The sequence below is a fragment of the Coccinella septempunctata genome, chromosome 2 (assembly GCF_907165205.1).
Source record: "Coccinella septempunctata chromosome 2, icCocSept1.1, whole genome shotgun sequence".
NCBI classification, from domain to species: domain Eukaryota; kingdom Metazoa; phylum Arthropoda; class Insecta; order Coleoptera; family Coccinellidae; genus Coccinella; species Coccinella septempunctata.
In genome coordinates, this window is record NC_058190.1 from 6,654,223 (window position 1) to 6,677,689 (window position 23,467).

Below are 23,467 nucleotides of genomic sequence, written 5' to 3' on the forward strand. Positions count from 1 at the left end.
TTCTGTATTGCGAGGTTATATTAATAATAAACACTTCTGAAGCTATTGAAAACAAGCCTTTTTCTTAGAGTGTTAATAGATGGAGACAAAAGAACGTACCTATTTGTCAATTCATTTTTGTAACTGTGATCTGTGATTTTTATTTCAATTACTTCCCTAACATATTGAAGTCATATTTTCTTGAGTTAAATCATTCTAAAACAGAAAATAGGATTTATGAGAAAAACTCATCAATGACCAAATCGAACATTGATTAACTCACCTAAATATCCTGCATCTGCTCTGAACGTCTGTACAATCATTCGTGAAATACCCTCAATACGAATAGAAAAAAATATCAATAGTATATCCATAGTTGTAGTTTCAGCTCTTAAAAATTATAACAAATTTTATTATTTCTGCCGTGTTATTTTCTAAAAAATTAAAAAAAAAACAATCGCAACTAATTAAACCTTTGCATGGTTGTAGCTCCGCCAAAAAATATTTACCAAATTCCCCTCCAATATTTATATTGTTATATTTGTGAATCCACCGATTCTGGGACACCCGGTTCACAGGATGAGTATTGTATTTGACTTGTAAATATATTTTAACACAAGATTCTGGAGGAAAAAAGAAACACTTTTTCCTTTTGGCATTTCTCCCAATTCGGCTATTAGGGGTTATTAGAAACCTATACAGGGTGATTCATAACTATTGGGATATAGGCTAAGGGCAGATTGTTAGGACCAAAATATGGCGATAGGACCAAATATAACTCAATAAAATATTGCTGTGGAAAAAGATAGAGGGCGTTAAAGTTGAATTTTTTATAAGGGGGCAGAATAATATTTTCTTCAAAGTTCGAAAGTTCTTGATTAAAAGAATTAGAAAAGGCATAGAAGTCGAAGGAGGCCACGTAGAACATTTAATTTAAGTTTATTTTTTTTATGTTACATTGTTTTTAATTATGCTTTATCGTCGAAATAAATAAATAAAATAAATGAATCATTACTTCTAATCCCCTTCCGATGTTCTGAACTGTTCAATTGTGTTTTTCTTAAAAACGGATGAAAAAATATACAGCGAAATTATTAGCAAAAAACGAAAAAAAAATTCAACTTTAACGCCCTCTATCTTTTTCCACAGCAATATTTTATTGAGGTATATTTGGTCAGATCGCCATATTTTGGTCCAAACAATCTGCCCTCAGCATAATGAGCTGAGTTACGAATCACCCTGTATAAAATGTAATTTTCCATCTCAATTATATCTCACGAACGATTGCATAGAATGCAATGATTTTCGAAATATAGTTTTTCATTGATGTGATTAATCGTCTCCTAATGCAAAATTTCACTCACACCATATCCTAAAGCTTCTTTATTTTGACCATTAGGTACTTACCATAAAATACAGAAATTCGAAGAAATCAACTTGAACGCTTATTAATGAAAATTGATATGAACATAAAATACTACATATTTATATTTTCTCGTATAGCGTGCCCTTTTGAGTAATTAGATATTAAAAAATAAAGAATATTTGAGAAATTAGCAAAATGGGCAAATTTGCTCAATGCAATTCTGTTTAAAGGTTCCACAGATTCACAGAACACTTCACTGATGTGTAGTTTCATAGATTCAGATTGTTATTCTGAAGGTTGTTTTGTTATCATTATAGAGGTGTAGTGATATCAAACTCATTTGAACACCCTTATTTCTACCCCTTTCAACAAAATTTGAGCGTTTTTTCGTTATTCCACCCTCCCAGCTCAAAATTTGGGGTGGAAAGTTATGTTTGGCACAGCCTGTATATTGCGAAGGAAATTGCGGTAACTCATTTATTGTATTATAAATACTGCTCCGTTCACCAAAAAGAATTGAAAAAGTAAGTTTTCTTGTTTTTTAAATATAGTTGCTTATTTTCAAGGTTGAAATGGTATATTTAATGATCAAAATAGATAAATATTCGTATATTGGCCGAATCAGAAAAAAATAGTGGAATGTGTTTATTTTGTTCTAGCTAGTAAAATTTGAGACTACTTCCTTAAAGGTAGAAGGCTACTGATATTCATTTTGGGTATGACATAAAATCTTTTGTAAAAATAAAAATTCTTATTGAATCCCAATTTGAGCGGACTAATCAGCGATAGTTTGATTAAAACTTCCAATATAAGCGATGAAAATATAATCACCATAATAGCTCATTACACTTTATGATAATATAAATATAGAATAAAATATAAATCGTGACCATTGAAAAAGTAATACGTCTTAACCAATCACTTAAATAATATATAAGGTAAAACAATAAACAGAATCAACTATGTTCTATAAACAAGGGGAGTGTCGAAAGCTACTTGGTCGTCTTGTTCCTTAACATCTGAATCATTTTCATCCAGTTTTTTATTTCCGAATGCTTCCCCTATTTTTTCTTCATTCCTTCTTTTGAATCGTACTTCTTCAGCTGCTTTTAACAATCTCTTATATTTATTCGATGTGAAGTCATCGTCTAATTCACTATTTTCTAAATTTTTGTTTTCCTCGATAAACTTATCGGAAAGGTCAATGTTCCGTTTCTTCAATTTATTCTCATGTGTCTCGTCCTCTTCAGCCATTTTTACAGGAGAGAAATTATTGATTCCAAAGGTCGGTTGTTGGAATGACGTTCTTTTCTTTTCGGGATTAACATTCTCAAGGTCTTTTTCCATCATGTCCAGGTTATTGAAGGAAGCCCGCGTCTTCATTGGACCTTCCATTTTTGATTCGTCAGAACTTCTTGTATGCATCTGAGGTGATTCGTTCGGTTCCATGTAGGTATCTGGAGTGAATGATGGCGTTTCCGTGTCGAAGGTATCATCGTCTATTTTCTTCAACATATCGAGGTGGTTCGATATGAATTTTTTGAGTGGTGCCGCCCTCTTACGAGAATCCTCATCAAGCTGATTGTACCGGTCAAGTAATTTGACTAAGTTAACTTCGAGCTGACTTCGTGTGTCTGGATCTAGTTTGGCAGGAGGACATGACGCCCTGAATAAAAAAGTATCTTCGTGGTATTTGTCGTCGTGCCGTTGACTTATTCTATGTTTAGGCGGTCTTACAATTCGTTTTAAAAAGTTTTTGAGGTGACTCGGGAGCCGTTCACACAATTTCTCTTCGATTTGTTTTTTTACTAATTTGTTGAGAACGCAAGATACGGATCTCAGCAAGTTTTTTGCCTCTTCGTATTCCGCACGTTCTTCGAAACTACAAGCCTTGGCATAGCTCCTTTGGTTCTGAAACATAAACATCAGAAGTTGTATCCTTATTTGTTCATTTGAACATTCAGTCCGACACACATACCTACAATATGTGTGCGGCTCTGAATGTTGCTGTATATGAAACTTCTACTGGATGATGATCATTTGCGTTCTAGATCCTGAAAAGTGTGGGAGAAGTGAAGGGTACACAAAAATAGCATAAATGGCTGTGTGATACAACCTGTGAATTCTTAAATAGTTTAAATTTCAACTCAGATGCGTGAAAACGTTCTCAAATATTGTCAAATGACTAAATAAGGATAGATAATATTCGGGAGGCTTGAAAAGTTATATTTTATTCTGCACGCTTCAAAAATATTGATGGAGAATGTTTGTCATGATAGATTAATAACGAAACCATTGGTAAGTCTAGTAGTTGGAAAGCCCACGAGGCTAAATCGGGATTTACTCGAACGTCGTGGAGATCTAATGGATTTTAAAGATTAAATGGAAGACAGAAAAAAATGGTTTGTTCTGTTCAGCGGTGGGGAAAGCGTCTGCAAGTTTTCAAAGATGTAAAAAAAAATCGTGAGCTGTCCTACATATTCGACCGTGTCAGATTGAGATAATTTATATAGCCTTCGTATCTCTGACAATAGGTTCATGTTAATCTGACAGTTTGCTTGGTGGGGTTGGACCATAGACATATTAAACACATGGACACGGCGTAGAGAGAGATGAGGTGCGGCCGAAATAAGATAGAGCTAGTATGGGCAAAACATTCGTTTGCACTTTGTATTTATCGAAATTTTCAGAATTTTCTCATCAATTTTAGATCGAAGTTGAATGTCGTATCCTTTTTCTATTATGAAAGTGATAATGGTGTCCTCGTAGAGTGCAATTAATAGTACGAAATGAGTTGAAAAGACAGATAAAGTGAAATTTCACAGGTATAGTAACTTCGAATGTATTAATCGATTTATTATATCATAGTTGAATTATTCATTTCAGATCAATAAATGTATGTCAATTCTTTTCTCATCTAGATAAAATAATACTCAAGAAGCAGTTGAGATTAGAAGAGAAAATAAATGCCCAAAATGCGAGCTTTTCCATTGGGACAAAATATAAATATGCTTCCTAAGAATTATCCTCAGTTGAAAAATTTATTTGTATGCTGATTGTAATTTCTATTTTTCAACCTTTTGATCAATATTGATCAATGAAATATTTTTTCAGATATTGAACCAAAAAGAAATCAGAATATAGCTCGGAAATTAATACCCAAATTGAAAGAATTACGTTTATAATCAATTATCGAAATATTTCTAAGCAAATTCCATTTCTAATTTTCCCTATATGAAAAAAAATCGAAATAAATCGTATGCGCTTAGCGCTAAGGCGTTCTAAGGAACGTTTTCTTGCCCATACTAGCTCCATCTCATGTTGGCCGCACTCGTGGCTATTGAAACTCTCTGGAAGGGCGCGTCCATGTGTTTTATAGTGTTTTATAGGTCTATGGGTTGGACGTACGGAAAAGTTGAAAATGGTGAAAAAATATATTTTTTTTGAACAAATCAAATTTTCATGTACACCCTCAATACTAAAGTATATTTAATTATGGGCCACTACAAAACTCTTGCTGATTTTGTCGCCAGCTTTCTGACTATGAATAGAATCATTGAGTATCAACTCGTTGTTATCGTATAATTTTGTGAAACTTGTTCAGTAATAATATTAAATTAATTCTTTTGCATAAATTTGAACCAGCAAATGTGATGGATTTAATTCATCAATAAAAAAGAAATGATAAAATGAGTATTCCACATCAAAAATTGATTGATAAATCGAAATTTATATTTCAGTTACTTAATTAAAATCGATTGCTTGGACTTTTCTCCATAAATATTTGTACACGTTTTGAATTTGTGAATACAGAAGTTGTAGATACAATACATATTTTAATTAGCTGTTGTTGATGCTTAGAATAACTTTTTTATCGAAATGAAAGTAGACTAAATACAATGAATTCAAGGTCATACTTACACTTTCAGTTTCATAAATTCTCTTCTTATTCAAAGCATTTCCGATTTTGATTTTGAGATTTGTATTTTTATTCACTTTGTTCATTATCGCCTCAACGATTTCTTTGGCAAAATGCATATCTTGGTATTCGCTGTTGCTTTTTTTTCGAAGTAACATGAAATCTTCCTAGAAAAGGTAGATTGAGCATCACATTATAGAAATGGATAAACTTACCGGATTGAGCTCACTTCTCGGGCAGCTGTCCCCATTAGAATCTTTCTGGCTGTTGCAGTTGCGGCGATTGATCTTTCCTATGGGGCAAATATCATCGTCGTCAAATTCGATATTTCCTCTCTTGAAGATGTTATGTGAATCCAAGAAATCAGCATCATTATCATACATGATGCTCTCCACATCTTTGAGGTCTTCATTCTGTTGTGGCAGTTTTTTATTAGAAGGTTTTTTGGGGACACCGTGTGGTCTTCTCACCTGTCTATCCAGAGTTTCCTTCTCAGGTTGTCCTTCGTAAATGGAACTATCTATCGATGATAACTGTCTTCTGTTCCTGGGTATAACTTGGTTCGTCATTGAGTAACGGCCACTGAGATATTGGTTCTTGAGGTATTCATTGACTTGTCTTGCTTTTTGAGCTATCATGTCATTGGTCGTATCGTCGCACGGTAGAGGGCAAGGAGGTGGACAGGCCGGACAGGGAGGTAGTGGTTCGCAAGGTTTCGGACACTTACGTTTCTCTTTTTCTGCGTTATCAATTTCGAAATTCGGACTTGCAATAAGATCGGAAGCGGATGCTGTGGAGGGTAGTATAATTGCTGGTTCGACGGTGTTTGATCTCCCCACCCTGCTGTCCCCACAAGGACACTTACACAAACAAGGATTAACGACATTACAATTCCAATACCAAGGAGGACAAGGAAAATCAGAATCTTGACATTGCAGAGTGGGTTCAGATACAGCACACGGATCAGGGCAATAAGGTTCAATGCCACCTGCTTCGGGATCATCGCAACTATAACCGCAAAAACATTTGTAACAAGGCGATTGACAAACTGGTTCATAACAGGCATATGGGTCATTGAAACTGATAGATTCTATGCAATATGGAGGAGTACAGCAATCTAAGCAGCCCCGCGATTGTTTCTGGTTAGCTGTAGCTGATGGATCTGTTTGTAGCAAACTGCGCTTGAAACGGCCCTTTCCACTATCCATACTTCGTTTGGAGCTATGAGTATTCTGATTATCATTTTGCTCTTTGAATTCGGTTTTTTTATTATTATCGAATTTGAAATTCGTTAAGTCAATCTCATTTTGGGAGTCTAGTTTAGCAATACTAGGCTCAGAAACTGTATTGGGGGCACTTTTTATAGGTGCACTGGCATAGAACATTCTGGAAAACCAGGGTGAAGTCGCCCTATAGCGAATACTAGATCTTTTTCCTAGATATGAACATGGGCAAGGTATCGGATAAGTCACCGCACAAGGCACTGGAAAACGTGGAAAATGACAAGAGCATGGCAATGGACTCAATTCCGGAATTGGACAACAAATCTCTGGATTGGGAAATGGCCCTGGCAAATAAACTGGGCAGTGGCATGGCACTGAACACCTTTTGTTCAAATAAGTACAAGGGCATGGAATTCCATAATTCAGTGTACATGGCACTGGAGAATAGGGAAAATGACAGGAACATGGTAAGGGGCAGAGCTCCGGTATATGACAGCATATTTCTGGACACGGAAAAGGTCCAGGAATACATACAGGATTACAGTCGCGGTAAGGAGCACAGTTACAGATTCCCCAACATTTCGGTAAACCGAATTCTGGATAATGATGTATGCAAATTGTTCGGCAAGGATCATACGAACAAGAAGACGAACTTCGCTCTTCGATTCGATGGTTATCGTTGTTTTTATTTTCACGTTTACAAGGCCACCCACAGCTACATGGCCCACAAGGACCACAGGGCGCACAAGGTCCACAAGGACTTGGTGTTTTAGAATTAGCGCAAGCTCCGAAAGGGTTAGAGGAAGAGGAAGATGGTACGCGCAAATAGCCCAGGACGCAACGTTCATCTAAATCGTGATTCGAAGTTGGATTTTGCGCTTGACGCCTACAAGGCATGGGACAGGGAAAACGACAAGGGCAAGGGCAGGGACAAGGGCATGGGCAAGGATCGCAAGGAAGAGGGCATGGACATGGACACGGACATGGACATGGACACGGACATGGACATGAATCACAAGGAAGAGGGCATGGACATGGACATGGGCACGGATCACAAGGTAGAGGGCATGGACAGCAAGGATAAGGACAAGGACATTCACAAGGACAAGAACAAGATGAACAACGGGCATTTATTTCGTGGTTATCTTCCAATTTCGATGCATCTGAATCAGATCTCAAACATGGGCAAGGGCAGGGGCATGGGCAGGGGCATGGACAGGGACATGGGCAGGGGCACGGACAGGGGTTTGGACAGGGGCACGGACAGGGGTTTGGACATCGTTTCGTACGTTTATTTTCATCATTTTCAGGGTTGTATGTTGTAAACTCTGATGATAACTTACGTTTTACTAACTGATGTGACTCGCCATCACTCGAGAAACCCTGAATGCTCGATTTAGGACAAGGAGGAATGCATGGCACTGGGCATGGTCGGGGAATATCAGGACATGGACAAGGGCAAGGGGGGCAAAATATATCTGGACAAGTACATGGTATATCAGGGTAAACAGGTGGGAAGGGACAACAAAAAGGTTCTATCCAGTAGCAACCTGGTGGACATGGATTACATGCACGTTTTTTCATATTATGTGTAGGCTCCGATGTAAGCTGCTGTGATGTTGCATAATTGCAACAAGGATATGGGCAAGGTGGGGGACATGGATTTGGACAAGGTGAAGGACACGGGCAAGGGAAGAGTATTGGACAAGGGCATGGACAACAAGAACATGGATCACAAAGACTGACCTTATCACTGGTCAATTCTTCTGACTCTGGTTGTCGTTTTTTTAAAGATATATTATCACCTGAGGAAGCATCATGACATGGATTTCGACATGGACTAGTAGATTGAGGACAATTATATTGTTGGTATTTAGAATAGATAGAATCTTCTCTTACTTCTCTTGGTTCACTGTTGATCAACTGCCCCTCCTTATTGAATTCATCCACCATTCTGCTGTTTTTTATATCGAATGGTTGAATTCCAGAGCTTCTTTCACCTATTTGATGTCCTTCAACATTTTCGTTATCTGATGTGATGCCGGGAGAGTAACATAATATAGGACACGGACAAGGACAAGGCGAAGGGCAAGTTGGGCATGGCGAGCATGAAGGGCATGAAGGACAAGGTGAGCAAGGACAAGGGGAGCAAGGACAAGGAGAGCAAGGACAAGGGGAGCAAGAACAAGGTGAGCAAGGACAAGGACACGAGAATGGACATGGATATAGGAGAGGATCTGGAACACATGGATCACACGGATTTGGAAGAGACGGATATGCACAAGGGAACGTACAGAAGTATGGACAACGTCCTTTCATTTCGTGCACTTCCTCATTTTTTGTCGAACTCGACTCTGATTCAGTTGTTTTCGATTCCTCACGTTTCAAGTTCATATTCATGAACTTGAAATCCTGATAGGGGGAACGCTCATTTCTACCATGAGTATCAGCATTATCTGAATTTTCTTCAGGAGTTTCTCTCGTTGGATTACAGTTACAAGGTTGGCAGGATGGACATGGAGAGGGACATGAGGGGCATGGACAAGGACAGGGTTGGCATGGAGAAGGACATGGGCATGGTGGGCCTGCTGGACAAGGGGAAGGACAGGCATCGGAACATGGAGGGTGTGGACAAGGCCAGGAAGGATAATTCGGATAGCACCGCTTCATGATTTCATGATCCTCATTTTTCTCGGACTCATTCGGTTCAGAAGGATCCCGTATTTGTGTATCTCGCAGATTAATGTTTTTTTCCTCGAAAATGTTCTCATCTTCAGAATTGATACAGGAAGGGCATGGGCAAGGGCAAGGACATGGACAAGGGCAAGGGCATGGACAAGGGCAAGGGCAAGGACAAGGGCAAGGACATGGACAAGGTTCGCATGGGCAACGATTTTTGATTTCATGGTAATGGGAAATATCTGGTATATCCGATCGAGATGTAATACAGGAGCTCGGGCATGGACATGGACAAGGACATGGCGAAGGGCAAGGGCAAGGGCAAGGACAAGGACAAGGACAAGGACAAGGGCAAGGGCAAGTGCAAGGGCAAGGGCAAGGGCAAGAAGAAGGATCTGGACATAAGTACGGATATCTTTCTTTTATGTCATGCATTTGTTGACTCTCATCTTCACTTTTCCGTTCACCTCTGAAACATGGACAAGGACAGGGGCAAGGACAAGGACAGGGGCAGGGACAAGGACAAGGGCAGGGACAAGGGCAGGGGCAAGGACAGGGACAAGGACAAGGACAAGAGCACGGACACGGACACGAAGTAGGGTCTGGACATAAGTAAGGATATCTTTCCTTTATATCATGTGTTTGTGAGCCCACATCCTCACTTTTTCGTTCACCTCTGAAACATACACAAGGGCATGGGCATGGACAAGGGCATGGACATGGACAAGGGCACGGACAAGGACAAGGACAAGGACAAGGGCAAGGACATGGAGGTGGCCATGAACAAGGACATGGACAAGAACAAGGGCAAGGGCATGAACAGGTACAAGGACAAGGGCAAGGGCAAGGGCAAGGACAAGGACATGGACAGGGACATGGACAAGAGCATGGATCACAACACATTGGAGGACATCGTTCTTTAATCTCGTGGGAATTATATTCCATTTCCCTTTTATCCATACAAGAAGATGGACAAGGACAAGGGCAAGGACACGGACATGGACAAGGCATTGGACAGCGGCAAGGATCACAAGGACATGGGCATGGACAACTGCACGGACATGGATCACAAGGACAAGGACACGGACAAGGACACGGGTCGCAAGGACATGGACAAGGATCACAGCTACAAGGACATGGACATGGACAAGGACAAGGACAAGGATCACATGAACTTGGACAATAATTGCACACATTTGGACTTCGTTCTTCAATAATATGAGATGATGATTCTTCTAGAGGGGAAATTTTGGAACGCTCCATGACTCTATGAAATTTCACTACTTCAGATTCCTTGTCTGAAGGATAGTATGAACTTGGATTGGCATTGAAACAGGGACAAGGGCATGGACATGGACAAGGACAGGGGCAAGGATCAGGACAAGGACATGGACAAGGACAAGGGCACGGCTCAGGACAGGGGCATGGACATGGACAAGGGCAAGGGCAAGGGCAAGGATCGGGACAAGGGCAAGGACATGGGCAAGGACAGGGATCACAACAGGAAGAAGGACAACGCTCTTTAATATCATGTAAACTACTTTCTGGGTAGCCCTTAGATTCTATACAGGGGCATGGACACGGACATGGGCAGGGGCATGGACATGGACACGGACATGGACATGGACATGGACATGGACACGGACATGGGCATGGACATGGACAAGGGCAGGAGCAGGAACATGGCATTGGACAGAAAGATGCATCATTTATGTGCTCAGTGTATCTTTTATACTTAGTTTCTCTTACATTTTCAGCATCATCGGAATCGGAAGAAAATCGACATGGACAGGGACAAGGACATGGGCATGGACAAGGACAAGGAGGTAGACAAGGGCACGGACATGGGCAAGGACAGGGACATGGGCAGGGACAGGGACATGGGCAGGGACAAGGGCAAGGGCAGGGGCAGGGGCAGGGGCAAGGACAAGGACATGGATCGCAACAAGGCATGCAACAGCGAGAGTTTAATTCGTGCATATTACTCTTTGAAAGATCACGTTCTTCAATTTTGTGCAACTCATCATTCGAGGGTTCTGCGAATGAGACGTATGAACAAAAAGGCCCAAAAGAGCAGGGACATGGGCATGGGCATGGACATGGGTCACACGGACAAGGACAAGGACATGGGCAAGGACATGGACAAGGACATGGACAAGGACATGGACATGGACATGGGTCACAAGGACAAGGGCAGGGACAAGGGCAAGGACAAGGACATGGACAAGGATCGCAAGGACAAGGACAAGGACATGGACAAGGCTCGCAAGAACACGGGCATGGACAAGGATCACAATTACATGAGCAAGGTTTACAACAATCTGAAATTTTTGCTACGTGGAAACACCGCCTACTTAGTGTATGAGGGTTATCACCCTGGTTCTCGAACTTCTTTACTTCAGATGGAAAATCTAGATTTGAAAAGGCATCTGAAGAACGTTCACCAACAATGTGATCTTCTGAATAATCATCTCCGTTTGCTTTATCGTCTTTTTTTTCTTCAGCATTTGAGAAGCATGGTGATGGACATGGGCAAGGACAAGGTTGTGGACAAGGACAAGGGCAGGGACAAGGACTAGGACAAGGTGGTGGACAAGGGTCGCAGCATGGGGGAGGGCAGCGTTCCTTGATATGAGATTCCATTTTTTCCATATCTCCCGAATCAGCAACCATTTTACATGAAGATGGACAAGGACAAGGACAAGGACAAGGATCACAAGGACAGGGACAAGGATTACATGGACAAGGACACGGATCACAAGGACAGGGACAAGGATTACATGGACAAGGTGAAGGACAAGGACAAGGATCACATGAACAAGGATCACAAGGGCAAGGACGACATGGGCAGGTATCACAAGGACAAGGACACGGACAAGGGCACGGACAAGGACACGGACAAGGGTCACACGGACACGGATCACAAGGACATGGGCAAGGATTACAAGGTGGTGGACAGGGTGAGCAGGGTTCACAAGGGCAACAACAACTATCACAACATTGTCGTTTATTATCCGCATCAGCAGCCGATTCTATTCTTCTTGAAGGTCCGGTGAAGCCATAATCTTGTTCTTTCAAACGCGTGGGCTCTGATTGCCTCTCTGACCGTCTACTGTCTTCATATTGGCTATTATAAGGAATCTCTTCTCTTACTGCTTTTTCTGAATCATCTGGCTGACTACTGAATAATTTATTCTTGAGTCGCGCAAGTCGATCTCTAAAAGATACTTGGCAAGAATGATGATCGGCTTTTTTCAGTTTGAACTTCTTCTTTTTACATTTTTTTCTAGGATAACAACTTTTTTTTGTGGCCATTAAATTACTTTTTGCATTAGGAACCTCCTCATATTCATAATTATCCTCAAAATTTTTACTGGGAGACATAACTCTGGTATACTTCTTCATTTTGTAGTGTTTTTTGAAATTCTGCCCCTCAGAAAGATCTGGTTCTTCGCCATAATCAGATTCAGTTCGTTTCTCCAGTATTTCTGTCACTTCATTGGTGTCTTCTTCGTCATCGACACCATCAATAGCATCCCTTTTCTGTATGATGTGTTCACTTGAAGTACAATTTGACTTCGCCATTAATTTTCTACAACAGTTACATTGGCAGCATCTCTTTCTTCTTCCATATTGAAAATATTTCGATTGAGAATATTCGGAGTTTTGTCTTCCTCCACCATTCATATTATTATTAGAATAGAAATCATTAGATTGTTGGTAATTTGGTGCTTGTGGTCTAAAGTGGAAATACCTCATTTTCTGATACACTTCTGCAGGATCTGAATTCATGTCCCAATTATATGTGGGACATGAATACTTTTCTCTATCATTCTTATCCTTTTGTTCGTATCTGGGAACCCTTAGCGAACCAAAACTATTTTTATTCTCGAAGAAACTATTCTTCTTCTCTTGTAGATTGCTTTTCATATTTGAGTCACTTCCATAGTCAGTGGCGGCACTCCGTTGGAACTCATGGCATCGTTGTCGACACATTGGGGATAATTGGTCAACTACCGTTCGTTTATCTAGTTTCATTTCTGGTTCATTACCTTTATTTTGTACTTGTCGGATATTTGATCTAGTGTTACCAGAACAAGGAGTACATCGTCTTCTCAGTCGTGATAGAAGTTTTCTTCTTTTTATTCTGCGGTATTTTTTTGATCTTTTGTTTCTTGTGTTTGTTGTATCAGTTGTGATATTTGTTGTTTTGGGGGAAGTGGATGTACTACTGATAGAATCTGGAGTTGTAAGAACTGTGACTGGTGTAGTTGTGGAGTAGAACAAATCATCATTCGAATCAGTCGTCAATTTTGTCTTCAATTTCTTGGACTTCATGAAGGTTCTCACAGATGATGTTTCATCTTCCTCTTCTGCTACTCTTACGGTTGTTGATTCTGTTCTGAACGCTAGATCTTCGATATAATCATCTTCGTTGTCCATACCTAATATTTCTTGAAAATTTCGTTTTACCTTTGTCGCGTTTTGGGTGGAAATATTCAAGAATTTCAAAGTTCTCGATAGGTAAGGATTCAAACTTTCCTGAGTTTGCATTAGAGACATATCTCTTTTGTTAATTGTATTCTCTGCAATTGGTTGGTTCACTTGTCTATAATATGGTGTATTATAAATCATATTCTTCAAATTCTGACCATAGTACATACTTCTCGGACCTTGCGAATACACAGATTCCAAATACGGTCGATATTGATATTGACTTCGAGATCTTATTAATTTTGGAACATCGCCTCTGTAATTGCTTTGTATCTCATCAATGATATTTCCTACGAATTTTGGTATGTTATGTACAAACTCCGTAGGTAAGAAAGCCCCTTTCAATTCAGATACAGATGGCGGAATATCAATAGCTTCGATTTTTTCTAAACGATCTGTGTTAGTCTTCACTGTATCTTGGGCGTTTTTATCAGTCACGGTGTGTTCTGATTCTCTGTTTTGAATTTCAGATGGATGAACAGTTGATTGGGTTGGTTGATCGAAGGCCACATTTTCATTCTCATTGTCATTGGACGTGTATTCCTTGATTATTTTACCATTCTTTATTATATCGATTTTTAGTTCTCTTTTACTATTCGATTTCTGGTCCTCATTAGATCTAATGGCTTCTTTTATCGGGGAAATGTCGTGGTCTAGAAATTTTGTTGTAGTCAGAATAATATTAACAGGCTCATCAATAGTGTTGTGCGAATTCGATGTTTCAGTGGCAGGAAGTTCCGATTTAGAGTTTGGCGTTGTTCTTTCATGTGATGGATGGGTTGATCTTCCCAGTTGGCTGAAGATGGTCATGAGTGCTTCGTGAGCATCATTTTCCAATAATTCAGCTTTACTCTTACTGCTGTACAGTTTTGTCTTCTCGCCTGAAATTACAACGAATGAATATTCTATAGATTCATTCATTTCTGATTCATACCGAGAACGTCTAGATTGCCTCTAGTACTTTTGGGCTCGATTTCCACATCTTCTGCAAGTTGACGACGATAACGTGGTCCTTTATCGAGGTTCAGATTATCCATGTACTTATCAACATATTCATTATCTGCGTGTTCTTTGTATATGTGTGGATAAATGTCGTTCAGCGGTCGATTCGATTTACGGAGAGGTGAGAGTTTATTGCTGCTCGGTGAGTATTTTTCCTAGAAGAAAATTTTCGAGGGGAAATTCGTGCATTCAATATCAATTCATCTAAAGATCAATTCATACAGAAGCAAATGACGGTTTGAAACGTTATGCAAACCCGGAGCAGTGGTACTGGCCTCTTCTATCGATATCGTAGCTGCACAGATTACAGAGGATAATCCCCCGCTGTAATATGTGATTAGCTGTATTCGGGTTCGAACAAGAACCGTTCTAGAACTGTCAGGAGTTTGCGCATTAGAATGTTCTTGTTCGGGTTTTTTTGGACTGGTCTAGGACTAACTTTTTCGTGTTCGGGTTCTGTCAGAATCATCCTGGGACGATCCTAGAATTATCCAAATTGAGTACCTGAGAATGGATCTGGGATATTTTCGACGCATGATCATGAAAGAGAATTTGTCGATAAAAACCTAACCTAACCTTAAGGTTTGAACAGGTAATCTAAAGATGAACCAACTTTTGTTTGTGAAAGTTATAATTGTTTACTATTTATTCTTATCCTTCTGTTTTCATTAATTTTGCGAATTATGTAGTTCAACCATTTATTTGATGGTAATAGTTCTTTATCGTCCTCTTCGAACAGTGATGAAGAGTTCCTTGCCGAATTTGCTGATAATATCGTACCAAACTTGTTGATTCCTGAAATTCTATTAGAACCAAAATGGTAGACTGAAAATGAAGGTCCCGTTGAGGAGACAGTACCATTATATTCAAATAAACAAGATTTCAATAAGATAATTGTAAAATTTCAAGAAGAGTTTTAACGAACGAATTTCAACAAGATGATTTGGACAAAAGAATTTTTACTATGGACGGTTTTCACAAAAGATTTCGAACAATGGATGGCAAAAAAACCTCGAGGATTTTCAAAATAACCACAGATAACAGAGAGTGAGATTTAAATCTTTTTAATATTTTACGCGCCATATATGACGTTTGTTACGCGTTCGGGTTTTCATGAAATGAGAACCATCCTCGAACAGTTCTAGGATTCGAAACTAGGGCGCAACAGTTCTGCGCAGTTCTAGAACAATTCTTGGACTGTCCGAAATTCGAACCCGAATACAGCTATTGTTAGAGCAATAAATCACAGGAGTAGATGACAAACATGAAGATGATATGATCATCAAGAGCAATAAGTTGATAAAAAGAAGTGGATATATGGAACGCCGCGCCTCTGTTGCACGACCCTGCATATCTCAAACTTACGCAAATGAAGGATTCTCTAAGGTAAGCAGAAAATTAAGATCGATAGTTCCGATTCTTTTTCCAAACGTATAAATACTCTATAGAGTGAGTCTTTGACTTGTACATATATTATGGCAGATAATTCACGAGAACGAAAGTGTCACTTTTTCTTTTTTAGTCCACTCACAATTTATACGTCATAGCATGCGTCAAATCCGGTAGTTCTGATTTTTTGCAGACTTGTTAATGATGTTGGCCTAATGAATAATCAAAATTTGTGAATTCGAGCAACGAACTCAATTTTGTCATAAATCGAAAAAACCAGGAAAAATCGTTATTTTTTCGAATTTTGGCGATTATAACCCTAGAGGACTAGTTTTTGAGGAAACTTTTTTTGAGCGTTCCTGAAGTAACTGAATTTGATACAATATTATTCTAAAACTGTCTCTGTTGTCCCAATAGTTTCCGAGCTTAAGCCTTTAAAAAATTATAATTTGTTTTTGCATTTTGCAATTTTTTGTGAAACAACAAAAGTTAATTAGTTTCTTCGTTAGGAAATGGAGTAATATTGAAAAACAGAAAAATTAATTCATATAACCCTCTTGGAAGGGACCGGTTCAGGTTCGTTCGAATCTGGATTGACGTATGTCAATTTGAGCTCACGAATCTGCTGTTAATAAAATGCTGTTATGAAATGATATAATATATTTTTTAACAGTACACCTAAAGATAAATTATTATTTATTGTTTTCTATTTGTTTGTTATCATATTTATTGCTTTGTGAGTGTGCTGAACGTTGATATTCAATATTTTTATATATGTATGTCCTGGTTTTGTATTTTAGTGTTTAGCCAGTTGTTGTTGATTCTGGATCTGTTCAGTTGTTTTTATGTATCATTTATTGTAGAGCCCTGATGATGATTTAAAATAAATCGAAACGTCGGCATTTTGTCCAACTGAGTCTCTGTAATCCAGACCAGAAAGAAGTGACCGTGAAGTTAGCACCCACTTTTTCGAAAATGAAAAAAATTTTGTTTACATTCGTTAGTAACTCGTTAGTAACTATTTGTAAAACTGAAATTTTCGTTTGTACCTCAAAGATAGTGCTAGAAAAACACCGCATTCCGCTGGATGCTAACTTCACGGGCACTCACTGTTCGATTTTTCGCGAAAAAAGAGTACAGTTGGAAAGTCCAAGGTACGTAACTATTTGTATTACAACATTTTCTTCTTGTAACCTAATCTATAATGGGAAAATGACACTCTAAAATGCGAAGTCAGCAATCACATTTTTGGAAAATCTCCATTTATTTTTTGCTTCCAATAGCACTTCGTTAGTAACAATTTGTTAGTATACTTCATTCACTTTTATTTTAGCAGTCGGTTGGCCATGGAAATTTGACACATTTCACTCTGTATAGTACGAAAATGTGGGGTTATGAAGCTTGTCAAAACATTTTTGGGTTTTAAATCAACGCTATGTTGCCCGTTCTACGTAAAAGTTTCTATTATTACGTATTTTAACACAATGTCGAATCTCTTCGGAAAATATGTGACGAACATAATTGAAGTTTATACAAACTGATTGAAAGCATACCAAATCCAGTTATTTGCATGGAAAATACAAAAGATCAGTATAATATCATAATATGCACTAGCTTGAGGAGAGTTAATGTTCGTTATCCTCTTTGGCTTACATCATTTGTAGATTTCAAAAATATTAACCCGAAGATGAAATGCATATGATGCAGTGATTGGGAATGGATATCTCCCGAAGGAATTAACAAATAATTACAAGAATGTTAAATTCTTCAACAAAAATCATCTTGCATCAATATAAGTAAAAGAAATTGAAGGAAGTTTCAAGTTAAGATGAACTTCACCTTTGAACAAAAATTTCACATGAATAAACAAGTAACAGGGCAACTTGCGCGTATTTGTGGCTATTCATCTTAATACATTGATGTAATAATAATAATTAGGTATTTATTAGTACCTTAAGGCATTCACATTGTAAAGGATAAGTCAAATGAAAAATAGAAAAATCCATTTTAGGGAACTTATTCTCCAATGACATTTATCGAAAATCCTGTAGTAAACTTTTCGCATTAATTCACTCAAACATAAAATTCTCAAATGCCACCGCTTTTTTGGGTCTCCCAATAGAAGGAAATTCTTTGTCATCCTAATCATTCACAATCTTTCTGATTGTGGAAATATCCAGCTGAAATATAAGTCGTTTTAGATTTAGATGAAACATTATATACATTCTCTTACATTGAATATGTTCGCTACCGTCTGACGTATTGTGAATTTTAGAATATCAGGGTATAACTATTTCAATGAGCGGACCTGAATTCAAAATAGCACTTCGTGAAACCCTGTCTCCTTTTTCAATCACTTTCGGCATTTTCGTAATAAAAATTTATATTAGTTGTGGCAACGGCGTTATGACATTAACGACATTTCATGAGTGCCAACCTAACTTCGTTCTAGTTACAAAAACTTGAGAAAATTATTTCATGGCCAACCGACTGCTAAAATAAATTTGAATGAAGTATAGTTAGCATTTCGCTGGGTGCTAGCTCAAAATCAAGAATCAATCGAAATACTGGATTTTCCATATTGAAGGAAGTACTCTAGTCAATATAAATTGGATGTGGAATATGTATCGAGACAAATTCGAAGATACTCAGAGCACAAACATTGGGTCTCAGAGGAAAATTTCCATGAAAAAAAAACTTTAAACGGAACAGAAATTCCTGTCACAAATATGTAGTTACAGATGGAGTTCTTATTTTACGGAAGCAATAAATTGATTCAGAATTTTCCAAAACGTTTATACATATATGCTAATTTTGCATTTTGTGTGGTGCTATTTTGTCAATTGCAGAATAGGTTACTGACGAAAAATTTTGTGTGTCGAACATTAAGAAACAGGGCACTATCGAAAGCAAAAGCGAAATCTACAATTTTTAAACATTTTGGTTCTTACTCACAGTCTTCACTATTTCAGGGTACAATTTTCCCATTAGTGATTGAGTAGAAAAAAAATTTTGTCCCGCAAATAGTTACTAACGAAGTTCTATTGAAAATGAAATATGGAATTTTTGAAAATGAGTGTGTTATCTCCGCATTTTTGGGATGGCATTATCCCATTAGGTATATGTTAGGCTATGAGCAACAATTTTTGTGGTTCAAATAGTTACCAACGATGGACTCTACAACTCAATTTTATTTATTTTTGGGTGCCCTGTGAGTTAGCACCCAGCGTAATACTATAATTTTCTTTCATTACTTTTGGAATACAAACGAAAATTTTAGTTTAGTTACTAACGAGTAAAAAACGAGGAAAAAAAATATCTTCATTTTCGAACAAGTCGGTGCTCACTTCGTCTAGCAAAAAAATGTAGAATTTTCGAAAGTGTGAGTGCTGACTTCGCATTGTGTGGGTGTCATTTTCCCATTATAGGTTAGTTTACAGGAAGAAAAATTTGTGTTACAAATAGTTACTAACCTTGGACTTTCCAACTGTACTATTTATTCGCGAAAAATCGAACAATGGGTGCCCGTGGAGTTAACACCCAGCGGAATGCGGTGTTTTTCTACTAGTACCTTTGAGATACAAACGAAAATTTTGGTGTTACAAATAGTTACTAACTAGTTACCAACGAATGCAAACAAAATTTTTTTCATTTCCGAAAAATTGGTTGCTAACTTCACGGACACCAGGAAGAACCCTGTCATTACTAAGTCACAGTTTTACATTGGTCCTTTGAATCGACCCAGTTAAAATAAATGTACAAGTCAAAGAATGGCACTGTATGGTCAGAGTTTTTATGACAAGATTTGATTAACGAAAAATTTCACTCACATTGTGGGACTTTTTATTATTTGCCACAAAATTGTCTTCATCGTACACGTATTCCTCTATGTCTTTATCCCTTCGATCTCTAGACATTGAATTTTCGGAATCGGTTTCAGCAGAAGCTCTTCGTATCATTTTGAACGCCTTCTTCAGTTTCATGACGTCTTCGAAGAAGGCATTGAGGTCTCCGGGGTTGTCTTCGTTTGGTTGAATTTCCTACGGAAAAAAAATTTTTAAAACTCATAATTAAGGTCTCAATGGAATAAGATGTTAGTGCTCTGATGAAAGAATTGACTAAGATATGGTAATTTCCAACAATGCCATTGTCTATCCTTATATTTGAATATCTTCTCCCCAAATACCAGCATAAATCTCGTTGAATTCAATTTACTATTTGATGTCCGTGGCTTAGTGGTTAAAGCGTCGGCATAGTATACTGCAAACGCAAGGTACTGAGTTCGGTTCGATTCCAGGCTAGAGAAAAGAGGCCTGTTTTGGTTCGCTTTTAGGATGGTTCCAGAACGGTTCAAAACAGTCGCACATTTATTTATTCAGCGTAAGCTCGCGCGTAGCATGCGTGTAGCTTCCCACAACATTGCTGCTCCACTACTTTGAACCGATTCGGAACCGCCTCAAGTGCGAACCAAAACAAAGCTAAGAATTTCTTATCTATACGGGTACGAGTCATTCACTGTTGGGTTGAAATCAACTGTGGCGTAAGGACACAGTAATAAAGCCTACACAGAACACAACTGGTTCTCCGAACTCGTACAAGCTCACGGAGCTTCTGAGGGGTACATCGGTACCTACGGAGAATCAGGATAATATAACAATAACATGCAGAGGCAACAGCATAGAGAGCCATAACTCGAATGATTCATCCTAATAACCAACTTCATAATCCTCCAAATCATTTAATTCACTTGAAAACCAGAATAGATCCTATTGATATAAGAATGAGCAGGCTAAATAAGAAATTCTATGGTTTCGGCAGCTAGACGATGCCATCGACCAATATCATGAGGAAGGAAGGAATCCAAAAGTAAACCTCCAAATTTTTCACTATTAACCCAAATCAAAAATACTTAATAAGGAGAATTTTATTAATTATACCAATTATATTGAATTTAATTTAATGCACCAAAAATTGTAAAATACAGGCTGAAGGACCCCTGGTCGATGGCCAATTGCATAGGCAATAAAAACATTTAATAATAATAGCAATAACAATAATCGTCATTTGATGGAATTATATCATTTACATTGAAATAAGCCTTCTAGATTTCAAGAAAAGACTTTTAACTTTTTTTTCTTATGGCAGCCATATTGAATTTTTCCAATGGATAATGAATAATAATATTTGTGTTCAACATAAGACTTAAGGTTGTATTCTGCTTTTCATCTGTAAGTTACAAATCTGTAAGTTACAAATCTGTAGCGTACGATCGATCTGTCAGCGTCTGATTGGCAGATTTGAAAATAATGCAATTCTGTTACTATCTTCTTTACTTTTGAACGACTTATCGTAAATAGTTGCGGATTCCTCAAGCTACAGATCACTAAAAACGTCCGGAATTGCAATTTTCCTGTAAGCTTATGGACAGTTACAGATTGTCTTACAGATTAAAGCAGAATACCACCATTAGTTTATTCAAATTCGAATCGAAAATGACAATTCTGAGGATATTTTCGAAAATATCTGTTCTGTCTGTTTTCAGTTCCAATTAGTGGAATATTAGTTCCGGTTCAGGATAGAGATCCTTGAAAAAAATTCTGGACTCTTTTTATCTCCCTTTTAGTTCTGAAAAACTTTTAAGCAGCGTGAAAAGCATTCTGAATTTGAAAATAACCTCGTTTTTCTTCGTTAGTACCGATAAGCCAGAGTAAAGAAATTTTAACGAAGCGAATCCTACTGATTTTTAGCAAACGAGGGTCATACCGTTTCCGCACCCCACAGGTGGCTTACAAAAGAAGATGTTTCCTTGTCGGTCATTCATTCTGTATTGAGTTTTCATGCTAGATCGAGTGTTCATTCAGTTTTGATTTGCGAGTAATCAGCGTGTTTCTAAAAGGTAGTATTTTACTATTTCTTACTACTGATACGTTCTATGAGTATACTACCGTTGACGCTGATAGATTCTTCACCTTGCCGTTTGCTTGAGGGGTAATGACGATCACGCCTAGTACCAGAGTGGCCAGTGTGACCGACCTCAAACAAATGCCTTGCGGCTTGCTCAGAGGTAAGTCACCCCTTCCTACTGTTAACTTGGAACATCAGCTCAAAGCTACCCCGTCCTGTCCCTTTTCCCCCTATTGTCAAAAAGTGCTAGCTTTCCCCGTCAGTTAACTCTTTGGCTGGCGTGCAAGCCTACAAAAAAGCATGAAGCAGAGCGGAGGACTGCATCCTTCCGCTGTTTCCCCAACCTGTATGAGGTCGCTAGTTCAATCAAATTGTCCGCAGAGGCTTGTGAATGAGTATGGATAACATCCGATAACAAGGAATCTTGTCTTCGACTCGAAGCCACCAGGATAGGTTTGCTATTTCCTCTCTAAAAAATAGCTGCCTTACAATGATTTTTTTGGTACATTTTCTGATATCAAATTTTCGATCTTTCTTACCGCTAGAACTTTAACCGAATAGTTGGGGAGCCGACGATGCTATATCGGGATTTACTCGTGCATCTTGGAGACCTAGTGGATTTTGAAGATTAGAGGGTAGAAAGAAGAAAAGATTCTATGATGTATGCACTTTCAGCGGTGGGGAAAGCGTCTGCAGGGTCTCAAAGATGTAAAAAAAAATCGTCAGGTATACATACTAGAGCGTGTCAGATTAGGATACTGTATATGCTCGACGTGTCTCTGATAATAATTCATGCTTATCTGACAGTTTGCGCGGTGGGACTGGCCGTACGGAAGAGTGTGTCAGATTTTCATACAGATGGTTAATTTGGGTGTTGTAGACGTGTTGACCCATTAATCTGACAATAATCAGGGGGGGTTTTCTTGATCTGACACTCCGAAGATGATAAAAATCCCTTTTTTTTCGAATATTTCCCTCCCTGTACCTCTAATCGTTTTTGTATTCATTATGAAAGCTGTAGATAATAAATTTCTACACAACTTTTGTCTGAAGCAATTTCACATACTCTTAACCGTTCTCGAGTTAGAGGGCGATAAAGGCGAGAAGCTTAGATACACATGCGAAAGGGCAAGGTCAATGTAGAATCCCAGTCTAATTTCGAAATTAGTCACGAAAATTTTAGTGTTGTCTGGACTCAACCCTTAGAATGTACTATTTTCCAACGAGTGAATTTTCGCTTCAGCATGTATCGCTAAACACCTCGCATCAATCGCCATATGTCTCAAAAAGGTTTAAACGTAGAAAAAATTGCTTGGGACAAAACTTGTAGAAAATATTATGTTCTACAACTTTTATACTGAATGCGAAAAAGATTTGAAGCCCAGGGAAGGAGATAATTCAAAAAAACTGATTTTTGTGACCTTTATGGCCAATTTTTATTGTTTCGGCTTGATAAAACTGTCAGATTATATTTGTTCCTTTATTCTTGAATCATTAGCTTCAAAATAAGAA

The 23,467-nt window shown here is 38.3% G+C and overlaps 1 protein-coding gene across 5 annotated transcripts in view; it reads right to left on the reverse strand.

Annotated features, from left to right (window-relative positions):
- Positions 1-2,154: 2,154 nt before the first annotated feature.
- LOC123306637 overlaps positions 2,155-23,467 on the reverse strand; it is a 64,015-nt gene continuing 42,702 nt past the window's right edge. Inside the window, exons 3-9 of one of the 5 annotated variants that reach the window (XM_044888735.1) lie at positions 19,882-20,091; positions 14,595-14,817; positions 9,530-14,541; positions 5,735-9,499; positions 5,480-5,677; positions 5,267-5,431; positions 2,155-3,256 (exon numbers count right to left, since the gene is read on the reverse strand). In XM_044888735.1, the coding sequence (XP_044744670.1) occupies positions 2,306-3,256; positions 5,267-5,431; positions 5,480-5,677; positions 5,735-9,499; positions 9,530-14,541; positions 14,595-14,817; positions 19,882-20,091 (10,524 nt within the window). In that variant the 3' untranslated portion in view covers positions 2,155-2,305. Of the gene's footprint in view, positions 3,257-3,323; positions 3,400-5,266; positions 5,432-5,479; positions 5,678-5,734; positions 14,542-14,594; positions 14,818-19,881; positions 20,092-23,467 lie in introns of those variants that run through there. The other 4 variants (XR_006536932.1, XM_044888734.1, XR_006536933.1 and 1 more) reach the window with 4 other exon arrangements.